This window comes from Sitophilus oryzae, unplaced genomic scaffold (assembly GCF_002938485.1).
Source record: "Sitophilus oryzae breed Bouriz unplaced genomic scaffold, Soryzae_2.0 scaffold_1576_pilon_pilon, whole genome shotgun sequence".
Lineage (NCBI taxonomy): Eukaryota > Metazoa > Arthropoda > Insecta > Coleoptera > Curculionidae > Sitophilus > Sitophilus oryzae.
Window position 1 is genome coordinate 14,410,537 of NW_022146254.1, and position 16,629 is coordinate 14,427,165.

General features: G+C 29.5%; 1 protein-coding gene across 1 annotated transcript; it reads left to right on the plus strand.

Moving 5' to 3' along the window:
- Nucleotides 1–969: 969 nt before the first annotated feature.
- LOC115879403 lies at nt 970–15,534 on the plus strand. The gene is made up of 6 exons (XM_030896227.1): nt 970–1,146; nt 1,724–1,828; nt 8,669–8,915; nt 12,829–13,053; nt 13,426–13,454; nt 14,920–15,534. The coding sequence occupies exons 1-6, from the start codon at nt 1,029–1,031 to the stop codon at nt 15,069–15,071; spliced, it is 876 nt and encodes a 291-aa protein (XP_030752087.1). The 5' UTR covers nt 970–1,028; the 3' UTR covers nt 15,072–15,534.
- The last annotated feature ends 1,095 nt before the right edge of the window (nt 15,535–16,629 follow it).

The window sequence follows — 16,629 nt, forward strand, 5'->3', positions numbered from 1 at the left end:
AAGTTAAAGTTTTATAATATTCAAAAGTGAGATAATATCGCCAATATCTTATATTTAATTCCTGCAGTTTTTGTAATATAACCGTGCTTTCGCCATTTCATCAAGAAACATCAAGATATTAAAATTAATTATTTGATGGCATGTTTGTTTTTTGAACTTTACTAAACACAATGCTACAATTGATAAAATTGCAGGTAAAACTTCTAGTGTATTATATGCTAATTTTTCAACCGTCTTACCTGCCGAGTAAAACGTCACGTGTAGATGAGTCTTTCCTATGATAATTTTGACAGATTATGTAGGTAATAGTCTTAAGCTGCTTTTAAAGCAAATTTTCAAAATATAATGATGCAGAAAGATTGTAAAAAAGCGTAAAACGTTTTTTTGTTCGAAAAACCTAAGAAAAATAATTTATTAAATAAAATTAATTTTACTTTATATATTTTAATTAATATATTTATAAAAGGTATTATTACACAAAAAATAAAACATAAAAAATATAACGTCAATAAAACAACAGAATATAAAAGTTTGTCTTGCCCTTTGGTCGTATTCATGCAAAAAAAAATATGTTTATCCCTTCACCATTTTATCAATAAATATCTACCAAATTTAAAAAATATATCTATAAAGTCTATAACGTTTTTTTAATACTAAAATATTAATAAAAACTAGGATAAAAAATAATGTACTAAAGTAAAATTTTATCTCAATGTTATAAAAAAAATTACATTAATTTTAAAAATTTCCTCGTAAATCTAGAGGCTAATTATCGTAAAAATTTTAATTTTATTAAAATATCCAAAATATTTATAAATAAAATATTTTTTTTGCTATTGAAATATTAATACTACTCGCAGATCTACAACTAATAAATATCTATATACGTTTAAAAATGAAAAAAAAAACAAATAAAAAATACATTCTTAAACTCCCCATAAAAACTAAACATATTTTAATGCAACAACTTTACTATTTCACTTGGTTTGGAATAAATTCATTGTTTGTGAAGTCTGTATACATCGTACATGATCAAGATGTATATTAGATCGTCCTGTTTGTGTTTTATTTTACTATATGTTTTTACAATTTCTTGTGCAGGTGCATATGCACAAGAAACACAAGAGGCAAAATGTGACGCCCTAGGTAAGCAATATTTTATAGCATATTTACTATAATGAAGGGTCCAGGGGAAAACATGATAAACGCCATTTTACTAATTTTACAGGAGAGCATCGTACGGCTGGTGGTTATCAAGTTCTTTCTGTTTATTCTATATTTTTACTAGAGACCTACAGCATTATATTGTATTTTTACTAGACCTACAGCATTATATTGTAAAATCCTAAAATTAAGAAATTGGTGTTATTCCCCTGGACCCTTCAGCCATTAGCGTAACTAGCAATTTATCCTGGGGGGCCTGGGGGGGCCTGGGGTTGAGCCCAGGGGGGGGGCTAGGGCTTTTTTTTTTTTTAAATGAAAAATAATATTAAAAAACACATTTTTTGAATAAAACATTTACATGAATTTCTCTATCAATAAATTTCAACGACTTGATTATCAAACCGTGTTCCCGTAGATTACTTAAATACCTACAAATTTTCTAAAAAAATAAAAATTAACTCATATATTTTAACTGAATGACATTTTATCAACAATATTTCTTTTATGTGAAAAGAAAATTGCATTTTTTAATTATTTCTTTGTTTTTTGGAAATTCCAGAGAACACATTCTTAATTAGGAGGCTGACAAAGAAGATTATCAATCCAACTGAAAAATGTATACCTGGAAACTGCTTATGCGAGGAAGAGAAGCCATATTGTACAAGTAAATATACAGGGTTGTTCACCACATACGACACGGAGTATTGTAGCTAAACGATGAGATTTTACAAATTGTAAGTCTTGGGTTCGATGAAGGACTATTAGAGGTACAATTTAAAAATAATTTTACAAGATACAGAGTGTCCCAAATAAGTAAAAAATATCAAAGTTGTATTTTTTTAAATGGAACACCCTGTATATTATTACATTTTTAGTTTCTATGATTAAAATAAAGGTAAATTTGATTAAGGTTTATTATACTTAAACCTTACCGTTTTTGAAATATTTTCAATTTTGTGAAATTGCAGTAAAAATTTTAAGGCTTCATTTCTCCAAGGGTATCAAAGTTTTTAATACTAAATATTTACTGGTTTATTTACTGATCAGTTATTGTGTTGCAATAATAAAAATAATACTACCTTATACAGAGTGTCTAAAAATTTATTTTAAATAATTATTAGCTTCAAACGGTAATAACTTGTTTAATTTAAATAGACTGTATATTTTACGAGAATCAGATGCACAATTTAATTGTCTATCAAATTATATTATACCATTTTTTACCTATCTGTTTAAGTTTCCGTAGAAAATGCATTTTCTTGTAATTTAGAACTTATTTATCAATATACCCATGGACTATTGACATTTTAGATTATTTTTAAAGATGTACCAAATTTTTAAAGAGTACAGATAGTAATATTGTCGATATAATTCGTTTATTTCATTGAAAAATAAAAAAAAAGTGTTTAAATATTTGTTAAAGAGGATCAATTAATATGATTCCAGTATTCAAACTACATTAACTGACTGTTTGCGTTGATTAATAATAATTGCTCCAAATACTAAAAAACTGAATTTTGTATGGGCATTAGACAGTGTGATAAAAAGTAACACCTTAAAAATGATATTTCATTTTTTAATAAATGCTTATTTATAACAACAGAGACTTTAATTTTGATAACTTACTATTATATTGATTTCTGACTCAAATCCATATTTATTTAGAATAATTTATTAACGAATACAATTAAGTATGTAATTAATTAGTATACGGGCGGAAATAATGGTGCTATATTTAATTAATGGCATACTCTTTTATAAAGATTTAAATAGTTTTCTTTTTGCATACAACATTATTGTTTTTAGCAAAACGATATTACTAGAATGTCAATATATGATGTCAATATTCCATAGGTGTCAATAATAGAATGTCAATATTCCATGGGTATATTGATGAATGAGGTCTAAATTATAAGAAAATGCATTTTCTACGAAAACTTGAAGGGATAGGTAAAAATGGTATAATACAATTTGATAGACAATTAAATTGTGCATCTGATTCTCCTAAAATATACAGGGCGTTCCATTTAAATTAAACAAGTTATTGGCGTTTAAAGCTATAAATTATTTAAAATAAATTTTTAGACACTCTGTATAAGGTAGTATTATTTTATTATTGCAACACAATAACTGATCAATAAATAAACTTCAGTAAATATTTAGTATTAAAACTTTGATACCCTTGGAGAAATGAAGCCTTAAAATTTTACTGCAATTTCACAAAATTGAAAATATTTCAAAAACAGTAAGGTTTAAGTGTAATAAACCTTAATCAAATTTACCTTTATTTTAATCGTAGAAACTAAAAATGTAATAATATACAGGGTGTTCTATTTAAAAAAATACAACTTTGATATTTTTTACTTATTTGGGACACTCTGTATCTTGTAAATTATTTTTAAATTGTACCTCTAATAGTCCTTCATCGAATCCAAAACTTGAAATTTGTAAAAATATAATCGTTTAGCTACAATACTCCGTGTCGTATGTGGTGAACAACCCTGTATAGTATATATTATTTATTAAGTTATTTTTAGTATACAGGGGGCTCAACAAAAAAAAAACAGGTTTTAAATAAGTACAAATATTTTCAGAGCTGGTAGATCTCGATAAAAAAAATATTTTTTCCCTTCACCGTTTTTCAAATAGGTCCAAAATAACCAAGTTATTTTACTTTGAGTATTTCCAAAAATAAAAAAAAATTCTTAAATTTTGAGTACCACTAAATCTTTTCTGGGTTTTCTTTATTGTATTTTTTTAATCTACTACCTCTGTTGCCGTATTATCAAGAAATTATGTTTTTAACCAAAAATAAAAAAAAAATAAAAATTTTCATTTTTTTTCGCAAAAAAACATAATTGAAAGGTTGATACACAGGGTGGTCCGAACTGTATTCCGGAAACTTTGTCAGCATATTCTGCAGATAAAAATAAGTAAAAACGTTCGTATAAATGTATGTCCTAAAATGCTTAGTTTTGGAGATACAGGGTGGTGAAGTTTCATTTTTATTTCGATTTTTCCAAATAATTTCTGAAGTAACGTTAATATTTGGATGAAAATTAGTGTCTGGGAGTTTTTTGACATGGGAGATTTGATTTTGATATCTATATGATTCCTACTTGTAGAGAGCGCCACCTACATATTTTTTAACCGGTCTGAAGAATAATAACTTCTCGTCCGTAATTGTGTAAAACTACTGAGTAAAAAAATATACATTTACTACGTTTTTTACGTAAAGAAGATCTCTTGGTAAAAATCGTTACGAGTAATGGTTCTCGAGATAATTGGAATCGAAATTATCAATACCTGTTATCATTGACAGAATATTAAACAAGTTGACTAAATAGTTATTAGACTGAAAGCATAAATTTGAAAAGTTTTTGTGCCAAAAGTTCAACAGAAACTGTTTTATCATCATTTTTTTGAAGAAAAATTTATGATTAATTTAAAAAAAAATAAAAAGTTCCCAAATTTATCATTTCAGTCAAATAGCTATCTACCAAATATGCTGCCGAAGTATCCGGAATACACCCTGTATAATACCTCTAAAAATATTTGCACTTATTTAAGACTCACCCTGTAATAGTTGTGATTTAACAGATTTAATTTGGAAAAAGAGGAGAATTTGAAAATACTTTTAAAATTAGCTAAATAAAAAAACTTAGAAAGGTGTAGAAAATATTGTATACATATTCACATATTAGAGGTGGAATTGGACATTAGAACGTGCCGTTATACAACCCCCCCCCCCCTTCCCAATTTTTGATAGTTTTTTACAGTTAGTTATGAGCACATTTGAATTTTATTAACAAATTTTGATTTTCTACATGATTTTTTTAAAGGTCAATTTTGACAGATACGGCGCCATCTTGGATTTTTTTAAAGGGACACATATATTTTAGCATTATCCGATAGACAATTTTTAGCTAATTTCAAAAATATATAGTTTAGTATACTTTGTATTCACCGTTTTTGATATACAGTGGGTTGAATAATTATTATATTTTTAGACTCAGTTTAGAATTTTAAAACTGTAAATTGAGTATAAAGATTTAATTTTTACTTGTTAAAAATTGTCTACTAGACGATTCTAAAATATGTGGGAGTTTCCCTTTAAAAAAATTTAAGATGGCGCCGTATTTGTCAAAGTAGACGTCTTAAAAAAAGTTCAGATAGAAAATCGGAATCCTCGCGTAAAATTACGATGAAAAATCTTTTTACTATCGTTAAATAGAAAGCAAAAAAATTGTAAATTGAGTGAGTCACTTAAAATAATGTCCCTGTACTCACAGGCAGGGCCGGCGGAAGGGCCGGGCGACCCGGGCAACCGCCCGGGGCGCCGAATGTGTGGGGCGCCACGTCAGCAACTAAAATATTTTAAAAAAATTGTTCGTGGTATTTTACTTATAACTGAAAAGCCATCAACTTTTTGTAAATAACTCTTCTTTCTATAATTCTTGTTTTTATAAATTTTCTCTAAACAAACTGGTTTGGGTCAAGATCATAGACAAACTAACAAAAGCAAGACTTTTCAAAGGATTGAGGAAGTCGAATTATTGTTTTTGCGCTGGCCAGTTGAGTCAGAAATCATCGCGCAGTCGCACTCGTCAAACCTAACCTAAATAAAACGAAAAACGTTTTTGCCTTGAACCATCCTTGAACGAACTGTTGAATTCCTGATTTTGCGTTTTGTTTGGTTATTACTATTATTTTATTAGCGTACAAAAACGAAAACAAATAATTTAATACATTTTACATTTATGAAGAACATAATAATTACTGTGATTATACATATTATTGTGATTACATCGCTAACGTAGACAAAACGAAGGTCCTACAAATTGACTGTAAGTTATAAGAATCTTTATCTTTTTAATCTTTTTATGATTTGAATTTTCGTGCTTTATATTTTATAATAGACTCCGAAATGTTAATATTTTGCAAATTCTTGTGAAAATGTGAAGTTTATGTTTTTGTTTTATATTTGAAAAAGTTGTATATTTTAAGATGTTTCTTGTTGTTCCTATTATTAATATTATAATATACATAATTATTTTTTGTACCTTTTGAAGAAGAATAATGCTTTTATTTCGTTTACCATAACTGTTGTTTTTTATCATCTTTTTGTTATTTTAATAAGAGGAATACGTTTTCGTTTATTTAACTTTTGTTTTTATATCTGTTATGTCCAGAAGTTATTGTTTATTTTACCGATGGAAATAAATTTATTTGATTTTAATAAACGCTTTTTAATTAAACATCCTTGTCTAAAAGGCTACTTCAAAATACACAATCCATAAGTAAACCGTCCTCGTCTAAAAGGCCAGTTGACGCAAGCGCGGTAATAAACTCTTATCAAACTTGTTACCGTTTTGCAGTACAGCGTTGACGCGTCTTGCTTTTGTTAGTTTGTCTATGGTCAAGATCCAGCAAAATTGACAGTTTTAGACTCCTTGTTGCTCAAAATTGCACTTTGTCTACTACCCACACCCTTTATTTGGTAATGGCTAATCTGCCCTAAAATTATATGAGAAAAATATTCATTCGCAAGAAGCTAAATAGGATCCCGATATCCTTATTATCAAAAAAAAGCTTGTAAATTTGCCTCATTAATTTATTAACAGTAGTGGAAAAAATATCAATCTTTTGGTGATTTTGATTGTTCTGGATTGAATATCTAATAATATATGGTAAATAGTACCAGAATCGTAGAAATTTCTCATTAAAGCAAGACAAATGAATGCATCTCAAATCTCAAACACTGGCTGATCCTCATTTTGAAGCCGACAAAACACCTATACTGGTTCTGCACGAAATAATTTATTGTAAAAAAGAAAAGAATTTTTTTTAAATTCTTATACAAAAATAATGCAATTGCTTGCAACTAAATAGTAATGTTTTCAAAGATCACTTATACTTATCATTTATATACCGGGTGCGTCTCTAAACTGGCTCACTCCTATAACTTGTTTATTTTTTCAGATGAAAAAACGAGATTTGGTATGTTAGTATACGACATAAATTAGGATTAATTGACGTATTCAATTGTTTTTGATCACTTCCTCTTTCACCGGAAATTAATAAAACTTTTAATTTTTAAATGTCAACCTCGCTATATTTCTACTTTATGCGATAGAAAATGACAATCTGAATAGAATGACATAGCATATGTCAACTTTTGACATTTTCACATATGGATTATTTGAAATTGTAACATACAGTTCATAACGACAATTTGACTCGAAATATCAAGTGTGTGGTACAAAATTATTCGTAAAAAATTATTTTTCCAAATATGCAAATGAGCCATTTGTTCCATTTGAAAAAATTGGCATATGATTAAAAATACGATTTGGACATTTTTTAACCGACCAGGACAAGACACGAAAAACATTAGACGATCAAATCTATTTTTCAAGGCTCCTTGTTTAAAAATTAGTGTTTTTAGTACAGCCATGGCACTCTAGATTGAAATTTAAAATACGATTTTTTGAGCAAAAATGTAAAAAGTTGACATATGATATGTCATTCTACTCAGAGTGTCATTTTCTATCGAATAAACCAGAAATATACCGACTGTGCCATTTAAAAATCAATAGTTTCTCGTTGAAACAGGAAGTGATCAAAAACAATTGAATACGTCAATCAATCCTAATTTATGTCATATACTAACATACCAAATTTCATTTTTTATCTAAAAAAATTAAACTTTCGAGATGCACCCGGTATAGAAAAAACAACCGCGGACTAAGATTGAATGAAGAGAAAAATTTTGAAGTACCTTTAAATGAAATTTTATTGTTAAAGTAGCATAAATATGCTTAGTTGTTATGGTAACATATTAACTATTGGGGGGGGGGGCGCCAGGTACGGTATTCGCCCGGTCTCAATATTTCCCTTCCGCCGCCCCTGCTCACAGGAGCATTTCGTACCATTCGCACATTAAGAGTCTATTACGCTGTACTGTTCGGGTCGCTCTCAGTGGTCGGATAAAGCGGGTGTGGCCGAAGGAAATATATATTATATTTCAGAAATCTGCCTAAGGTTTAGCCCGATCCTGTCGTGTTAAGCCACCCAAAATTCCAAACACACGTGCTTTAATTAAGGTTTGCAGAGCTTCGGCATTTGCCATTAAATAGCGAGCAATTTGTTACAAAACCGTATAAATTATATATCACTGTAATCACAAAACTTCAATCTATTTCCGTATTGTAACGGAATTTTAAATTATGTCTTTATTTTCGAGAAACTTTAGTCCAAACATAAGGAATATTTTGTTGATGTTCGACCATCAAAATCTTAAAAATAAAGAAGTTGTCTAAAAATGTGCTACAATACGGATATAGTATAATCCTTTATCTTTAATTTCCTTCTTCGTTTGTGTAAAAATACCTAGCCAGTTTTACATAAAACGTTAAATGTCGAAAGCTTATTATGCTACTTTTTCGGACTAGTGAAATGGACTTTTAATCACTCAAGAATATTGAAAAATCTTCGTTTTTAGATAACGGAGACGATGATTTTTCATCACGAGGCCCATCACAAATTGTCAGAACGTTCTACTACCTCATGATCTTTGGATTCTCCTCCATAATATTCCTGCAATACTACACGAAGATAAGGGAGCCCTGGTGTGAAGATGCGGCCTGGCAGGAAGATTACAAGTTGAAATTTTCACTAGCAAGTGTTTGCGCATGGAATCTAGTGACGGAGGGTATTCTCTTCTTTATACCTAAAACAACGGCGGAGCTGTGAGTATTTTGTTATTTTTAGTGTTGCTTATCTCAAAAGGAAAAAAACGGAACCCTTACAGGATCACTTTGTTGTCTGTCCGTCTCTCTGTCAAAACCCTTTATCTCGGGAACGCGTGGAGGTATCGAGTTGAAATTAAAACTTTATACTCAAATCTACAGTACCTAGAAGTTAACGTAAAAAAAAGATACTACCGTTTATGTCACAAAGAAAACGTATATTTCGACACTCTCAAAAGAATCAAAAGGGTATAGCTGGATTAATATAGGAAATCTGCCCCCGCGGATTTTTTGACTCGCACTCAGGGGATCGATTTGGTGTCGAATCAAAATAATTCACCTAAATTTTTAGCTTTTTAACTCGAACGGTTTTCGAGATTTTCAAAAAAAACTTGTTTTTTCAATTTTATTTTTATACTAAAACTCAAAATTAATTAATGATGATTTTTTTCTAATTCTTAAGAGTCTAAGACATGAAAAAATAATATGATCATGAGTCTTAAACGAAAAGCCAATTTTTAGCGGAGGAAAGAAAATTAAAATCTTCATTTTTTTTAATCTTTGTGAAATATGTCATTAACTAAAAATCGTCAGACAATGTCTTTTATACTTCTTTACACTCAGAAATTTTTTAGAATTTTTTGAAGTGGTGGAACAATATGAAAAAAATTAAAAATTCATTTTTTTTCTAAAATCTTTTTTTTCTAAAATCTTCTCGGACTCATTTTTTTATAATAATCATTATGGTTTATTTCGGGCAAAGATGTATTTTTAATGAAAAAATATTTTCTACTCACTTTTTTAAACTAAACAAATATAAGTTAATTAAAACAGAAGATTTTAGAAAAAAAATGAGTTTTTAATTTTTTTCATATTGTTCCACCACTTCAAAAAATTCTAATAAATTCCTGAGTGTAACGGAGTATATAAAAGACATATTCTGACGATTTTTGTGAGTGGCATATTTCACAAAGGTTAAAAAAATGAAGATTTTAATTTTCTTTCCTCCGCCAAAAATCGGCTTTTCGTTTAAGAATCATGATTATATAATTTTTTCATGTCTTAGACTTCGAAGAATTAGAAAAAAATCATCATTAATTAATTTTGAATTTTACTATAAAAATAAAAATAAAATTGAAAAAACCAGTTTTTTTGAAAATCTCGAAAACCGTTTGGTTTGGTTTGGTATTAGTAATTTTAGTAAATTCTTAATTATTTCCTTCTCAATATTTTGATTTTTTTATAATTCTTTTTCTAAGTAAATTTATTGAAATAAATAAATCTAATGCATAAGCTATACCTATTCTGGTTATATTCTAATCATTTAAATTTTGATTGAAACCGAATTATATAGGTCTCGTCTCCATAAATAAGTACAATGTAGTTCCCTTTTCTCCGTGCGGCGACCACACATTTTAAAGCCTAAACAAACAAATTTCAACATGCCCCTCGCTTCCCTGCTCCCTTACCTCATTACATGCCCTTGCATCATTTCTTATTTAGTCTTTTTTTGTGTGCGGTACGCCAAAAAGTTACACATCAAAGTTATGTTTTTTGTTTTTGGGAACACCATATATATTAATTGATTTTTGGATTCTAGTAAAAAAAATAAAGGTTTGTTTCATTAGAAAAGTATATGACTAAAATGTATAGTTTTTGAAATACATTCACCGGCACGAAAAATGTGTACCTTAAAACTTTGATGTATTTTAAAGGTTAATATATTTTATTTTAATGGGCCGATGTTGATGATTTTTTAAGCAGTGTGTTGCCAAATTATTTGACTTCTTAGTATCTTTTTCTAAATTAAAAATGAAACACCCCATCTGTTAATTATACGAGGGAAAACAAAATGTTGATATTTTTGATGAAAGTTTGAAACACCCTGTGAAATATGTTAAAACAGCAAGAAATTTAAAAATTATTTTTTCATCTAGATACATCCTTTCTCGATGATTTGTTTTTTGGTTCATCTCATTAGCTTTATTTTTGTTGGAAATATTTGGTTTTAAAGAAGGCACTAATATTCTTCGTAACTTTTACATTAAGACCATATCTTTGCTTTTGGACCTAGTCAACACATCTAGTAAGTTCTGGTCCCGAAGCAGGCCTTCTTGACATTGAAGATTTGCTTCATTTAATATTTTTCTTGTAGTCTGTTAGTTAATATGTACGTTCCTTAAGTGCAATTCATTATCAATTTGAAAAGCTGGCAAACAGCCGCGGCGGTTTCTTAGCGATAAACTTACAATAAGTCGATCGTCTTGATTAGAAGTTCTCATACGAAGGTTCCTGGACGTCTATATTGACGTCGTCATGGGCATGGTCATAATTCAAAGACTATTTAATATACTTTATGGTATTAAGGTATTTTTGGATCCAGAATTATATAGCAAATTCACTAAACTAGACTCACCCTGTATATCTATGAAAATATTTTTGAAATGTGGACTACCATTAAACATATATTTTGTAAAAGGTTTGGAGTGAAAATCTCAAATAGGAATTCTGATACAGAGCTTTTCCGGAAAACGGAGCCATCTTGTATGTATGCATTTGAATATGTGTGTGTTTATTGAAATACTAAAATGAAAGCAACGAATTTAAATAGGTAAACTTTGTAATATATATTTTTAACAATGCAATGAAAAAAGTTTTATAAAAATTGGTTCACAGTAAATGAATTCCGAGGTTTGTATCTCATAAGGGCTTAAAGCCAGGGGCGTAGATAGGTGTATGCTATGGGGGTGGTACTATGATTAAGTCGCAAAAAAAATCACCGTCGGAATTTTTTTGTCGAATTAAAACGACGGCGATTTTTTTGTCTAAACATAACACAAAAATTAAAATATAGATTTGTAAATAACATACACAAAAATGAAACAACGACGTTTATTAGTTAATTTTCTATAAACCTGCTATAAACTATAAATAAAAAAATCTAAACTATCAAAAAAAACTATAAAAACTATAAATAAAACTACAAAACAAATTCAAGTTTTCTAGTACGCTGTTTGGAAAACCTATCAATAACAGCATCAACATTTATTTCAACATTTTTATGGATATTGATTAGAGTTAACCCCACTAATCTGTCCTGGCCAATAAGAACACTTTGTGTGCTTTTAATTAGGTCGAACATATTATAAACGATAAATCAACATAATTAAAAGCATACAAAGTGTTCTTATATGTCGGATATTAATTAAAAAAAATCCTTTCATAGTCAATGACTATTTCAATTCTCGTATCTCGTCAAGCGTCAGGGGGGGTACTGTCCCCCAGTACCCCCCCCTTATCTACGCCCTTGCTTAAAGCACTCCACTAAATAGTAATAAGTGAAAAAAACATGATTTTGGCCGGGAAATTTTTTGGAAATTTTGCTTTTGAATGTCTACCAAACCCTTCAGTTCTAAGAAATCAAAGTTTTAATTTCTCACCACAATTTTTTTTGACGGATGATAATTAAGGACCAAAACAACAGCAAAATAAAGCACTAAATTCACCACAATAGACCAAAACACTTTACTTTTAAACACTAGACGTGCATTTCGCTAATGTAAGCATTAAGTTTTAATAATTTGCTGATGATGCTAACATTGTTAGCAAAACACACAGTGTTTAAAATAAAGTGTTTTGGTGTTTTCTGGTGAATTAGTGTTTTATTTTGGTATAATTAGTGGAAAAAGATAAAAGTTTGTTAACCTTTTTCTACTAATTGAAAATTACTTCCACTAATTTGGACGTTCTGAATGCTTTCATTGAAATAAAAGGAACAAACTTCAACGCTAATTGAAACCACTAATTTATTACACTAATTTCGAGGTTCTCAATGAAGCTTAAATATTAATTGAATTACTTTTCAAATGTAAAACGAGAATTCAGAAAATTTAAATGGTGTTCTCTTTTCCAGGGTGGTTATTATACGGAGATGCATGAACAGTACTTTTTACATGATGATCGCCTGTCTCTGTTACGATTTCTTGTGCGAGATTAGAGATCCGGATATTACGAAGAGACCGCATATAATTCTTCATCCTTTACCTGGGACGCCTATCATCTCCATTAACATAGCAATAAACCTCTTGATGATAGGCTGGTTGGCAGCCATCATTAATATACACAAGGATATTCTAACGTAAGTAAAATAGAAAAGTAAAGTACAGTCTGTTGCATCGCCTACCTGAACATAGGAAATTTTAGAAATGATGAGTAAGTTACCTTACATTTTTCTGTAAAATAAAATGGGGAAAACTTATTCATCTTTTTTAAAATTTACATGTGATTTCCTACGTTGAGATCGACGATGCAACGCAGAGTATATTCAGGGCAGTGGGGCAAGTGGGAGTAATGGTTATGTTTCTGGTAGGCCCTAAATTAACTCACTAAATTTTGGTGTGTATTTCCCTTACTATTTGGGTATTTTTTATTCCGCATTATGCACCCCCTTTTGGTTAGAATTCAAAATTTGGTATTGATTGATAATAATAAGTATTTTTTTTAATTTCAGGTGTGAGGACGAATTGAGAGCAAAAAGAGGTAATAAGAAATATATTTTTAAAGTATTAAATTTCTAATCCAGGGTTAAATGGTGTATAGGGTGTCCCATTTTAGTTGAAATCATACGGTATCTCCGTTATTAGTGAGAGGGTCCATTACTTCATGGGTCCATTGCATTGGTTCCAATTCATTGATGAGAAATAATAATTTAACAAAATTCTAATATTTTCAAAGTTGTGAGGGGGAGCCCCATCTTGGCTGACAGTATATTTTACGTAAATTAGCTAAAGGTGTATTTAAAAGTTCCGGTACGATAGCTTCCAAGATTTACAAATAGCGGTTAGAGTTAATAAGTCTCTCTAATATACAGGGTGGTCCGAACTGTATTCCGGAAACTTCAGCAGCATATTCTGCAGGTAATAATAAGTAGAAAATTCGTATAAATGTATGTCCTAAAATGCTTAGTTCCGGAGATACAGGGTGTAGAAGTTTCATTTTTATTTCGATTTTTTCCAAATAACTTATGAAGTAACGTCAATATTTGGATGAAAAATGGTGTCTGGAAGTTTTCTGACATAAGAAATTTTATTTTGAGGCCAATATAACTCCTATTTGTAGAGGGCGCTATCTACATGTGTTTTAACTATTTTGAAGCGTAATAACTTTTCGTCCGTACCTGTATATAACTACTGAGTGAAAAAAATATACATTTCCGTGATTTTCTACGTAAATGTATATTTTTTTACTCAATAATTTTATACAGGTACTGACAAAAAGTTATTAGTTTCATATTGACATCAAAATCAAATTTCTCATTTCAAAAAACTCCCAGACACCAATTTTTATCCAAATATTGATATTACTTCAGAAATTATTCGGAAATGGAAAAAATCGAAATAAAAATGAAACTTTTACACCCTGTATCTCCGAAACTAAGCACGTTAGGACATATAGTACATTTATACGAACTTTTTTACTTATTTTTATTTGCAGAATATGCTGTTGAAGCTTCCGGAATACAGTTCGGACCACCCTGTATAAAGAATTTATCCCAAAATAAAACAAGAGACAGATAGCAGTATACTTTTAATATTTTTTTAGTTTCTTTTATTATCAATTATGGCCTAATATGATCTTTTAATAAAAACTTTTAAATATTGCAGTAAATAGTGAAAATAAATATAGAGTGATATATATATTTTTGAGAAGCTTATGACAAGCCAGATCATATAATTTATAAATATACGAAGAGGGCAATGCAAATTTTGTTGACGGCATTTTCCATTAGACAAAAAAGTGTGGCAGGTTTGAGCAAACCGCAACCTTCTATCTTCACTAATAACGGATATACCGTATGATTTCAACCAAAATGGTACCCTGTACATAGGTTTCCAACAATGCAACTAATCGCAAGTCGGCAGGCTGGTAACAAACAGCCTGTGATTATAGAATAAAGATAAAAAATATGTTTTCTTTTGACTTTTTTTCTGATGTCTTTTTACAGCCGAGAAACGCAGAGAAGCCAAGGAAAAGGCTCGACGCAGAGCGGAGAAGAGAGAGGCTCGTGCCAACGCTCCTCCATGGCAGTTCATGCCAAATCCAGAACGCGAGCTGGCGCCCAGAGGAGGCCTGCATAGACGCAAAAGAAGGCGGTAAACTAATTCTTCCAGGTTTTTTAACGACAAGAATGATGTTTATTTTTAATTTAATACGTTTCTTGTAAACCGGACAAAAAGTAACTGAAGTTAATGAAGATTTAGATAAATCTGAATAACTTATCTTTTGTTCTTAAATCAAAAACGTATTGTTTTAAAATTATATCGATTTTCTTGAAATATTGTGACTCGTTTTTTTAAATATTTTTAGTGTATTCTCTTATGTGTATTATTAGTAGTAATTATTTTTTATAATAATTCTTGGTTATAGACTTCAGATAAAAGTTTCTTATAATTGATTGGTTATTAACATTTTTTAACTGGATATTTATAGACTTGTAGTAGTATAGTTTAAAATTAATCATTTCGATTATTCACATTTTTTGTGTTTAATGAATGTTATTTCAATTTCAAATTTATAAGTATACTAAATATATTGGTACGAGTACTAAATCTTAACAATAGTTTTATTTTCCTTCCTAGTTTTAATGAAATAATAAATATCTGCTGACACTAAAATCATAAAATTGAAAATATCTAGAAATATATTTCTCTGAAGGGTAGGCAACCTTAATAGAATTTTGAAGAGATATGAATTCTCCACTGAATATCGGAATATTATACTGGGTGTTCCATTTAAAATAAAAGAGTAACTTGCTTTTAAAAGTTTATATGACTTATGTTGAATATTAATTTTGTCTCACCCTACATAAATTTTAGGGTCAAATTTTATTTTAATTTAAATTACAATGGCTATTTTAACTACATATTAGGCCATATCGGATAAATCCCATTTTAGATAACTTTTATTGAAATTTAAAATGATGGAATTTGTTAACAACCTTACAGTCTAGTTATATCATAGTTACATGCTTCTCTTATAAAACTCACCTTTATTTGTTTCCTAGAATCCGAAAATCAATTTATGTATAGGGTGTTCTATTACAAAAAACAACACAACTTTGATGTGTTACTAACTGTTGGACGCCTTGTAGAAATCTATATAATTTTATCATATACATATGCTCACAAAATTGCATTTCAATATAAATTGGATCTCCTTGGAGCCTCCGCGTCATATGGCGCCACCCTATATTTTACAAATAAGCTATTATACATGGTGTATCATAAAAAAATGATTGTTAGCCAGAAAATTGCCCTTTATAAAACTCTACAAACCTCATGGTTCAAAATTTAAAAAATCCAATTGCCCACTTCCGAAGATATTTAGGAAATCTAATATAACACTTAGAATTTAGAATTTAGAATGAGTGGGAGGGGGGTTAATCACTTCGACCTTACAGATCCATTGTGTCCCCCTTTCTTGAATCATAACTCATCATACAGTCCCAGGGCTTTGACAAAAGCCAGTATCTGGGACGGTTTTTAATATAACACTACTCAAAACAATTATCGCATATTTGAATAAAAGTACATTACTTATTTCTAAATAAAGCATGCATTTTTCTGCCTTTCTCTTGTGAGATTTTTTAGGATAATTAAGGTACGCACTGATATGTAATTTTTAGTTGGCCGACTATTTAGTTGCAAAAGTGAAA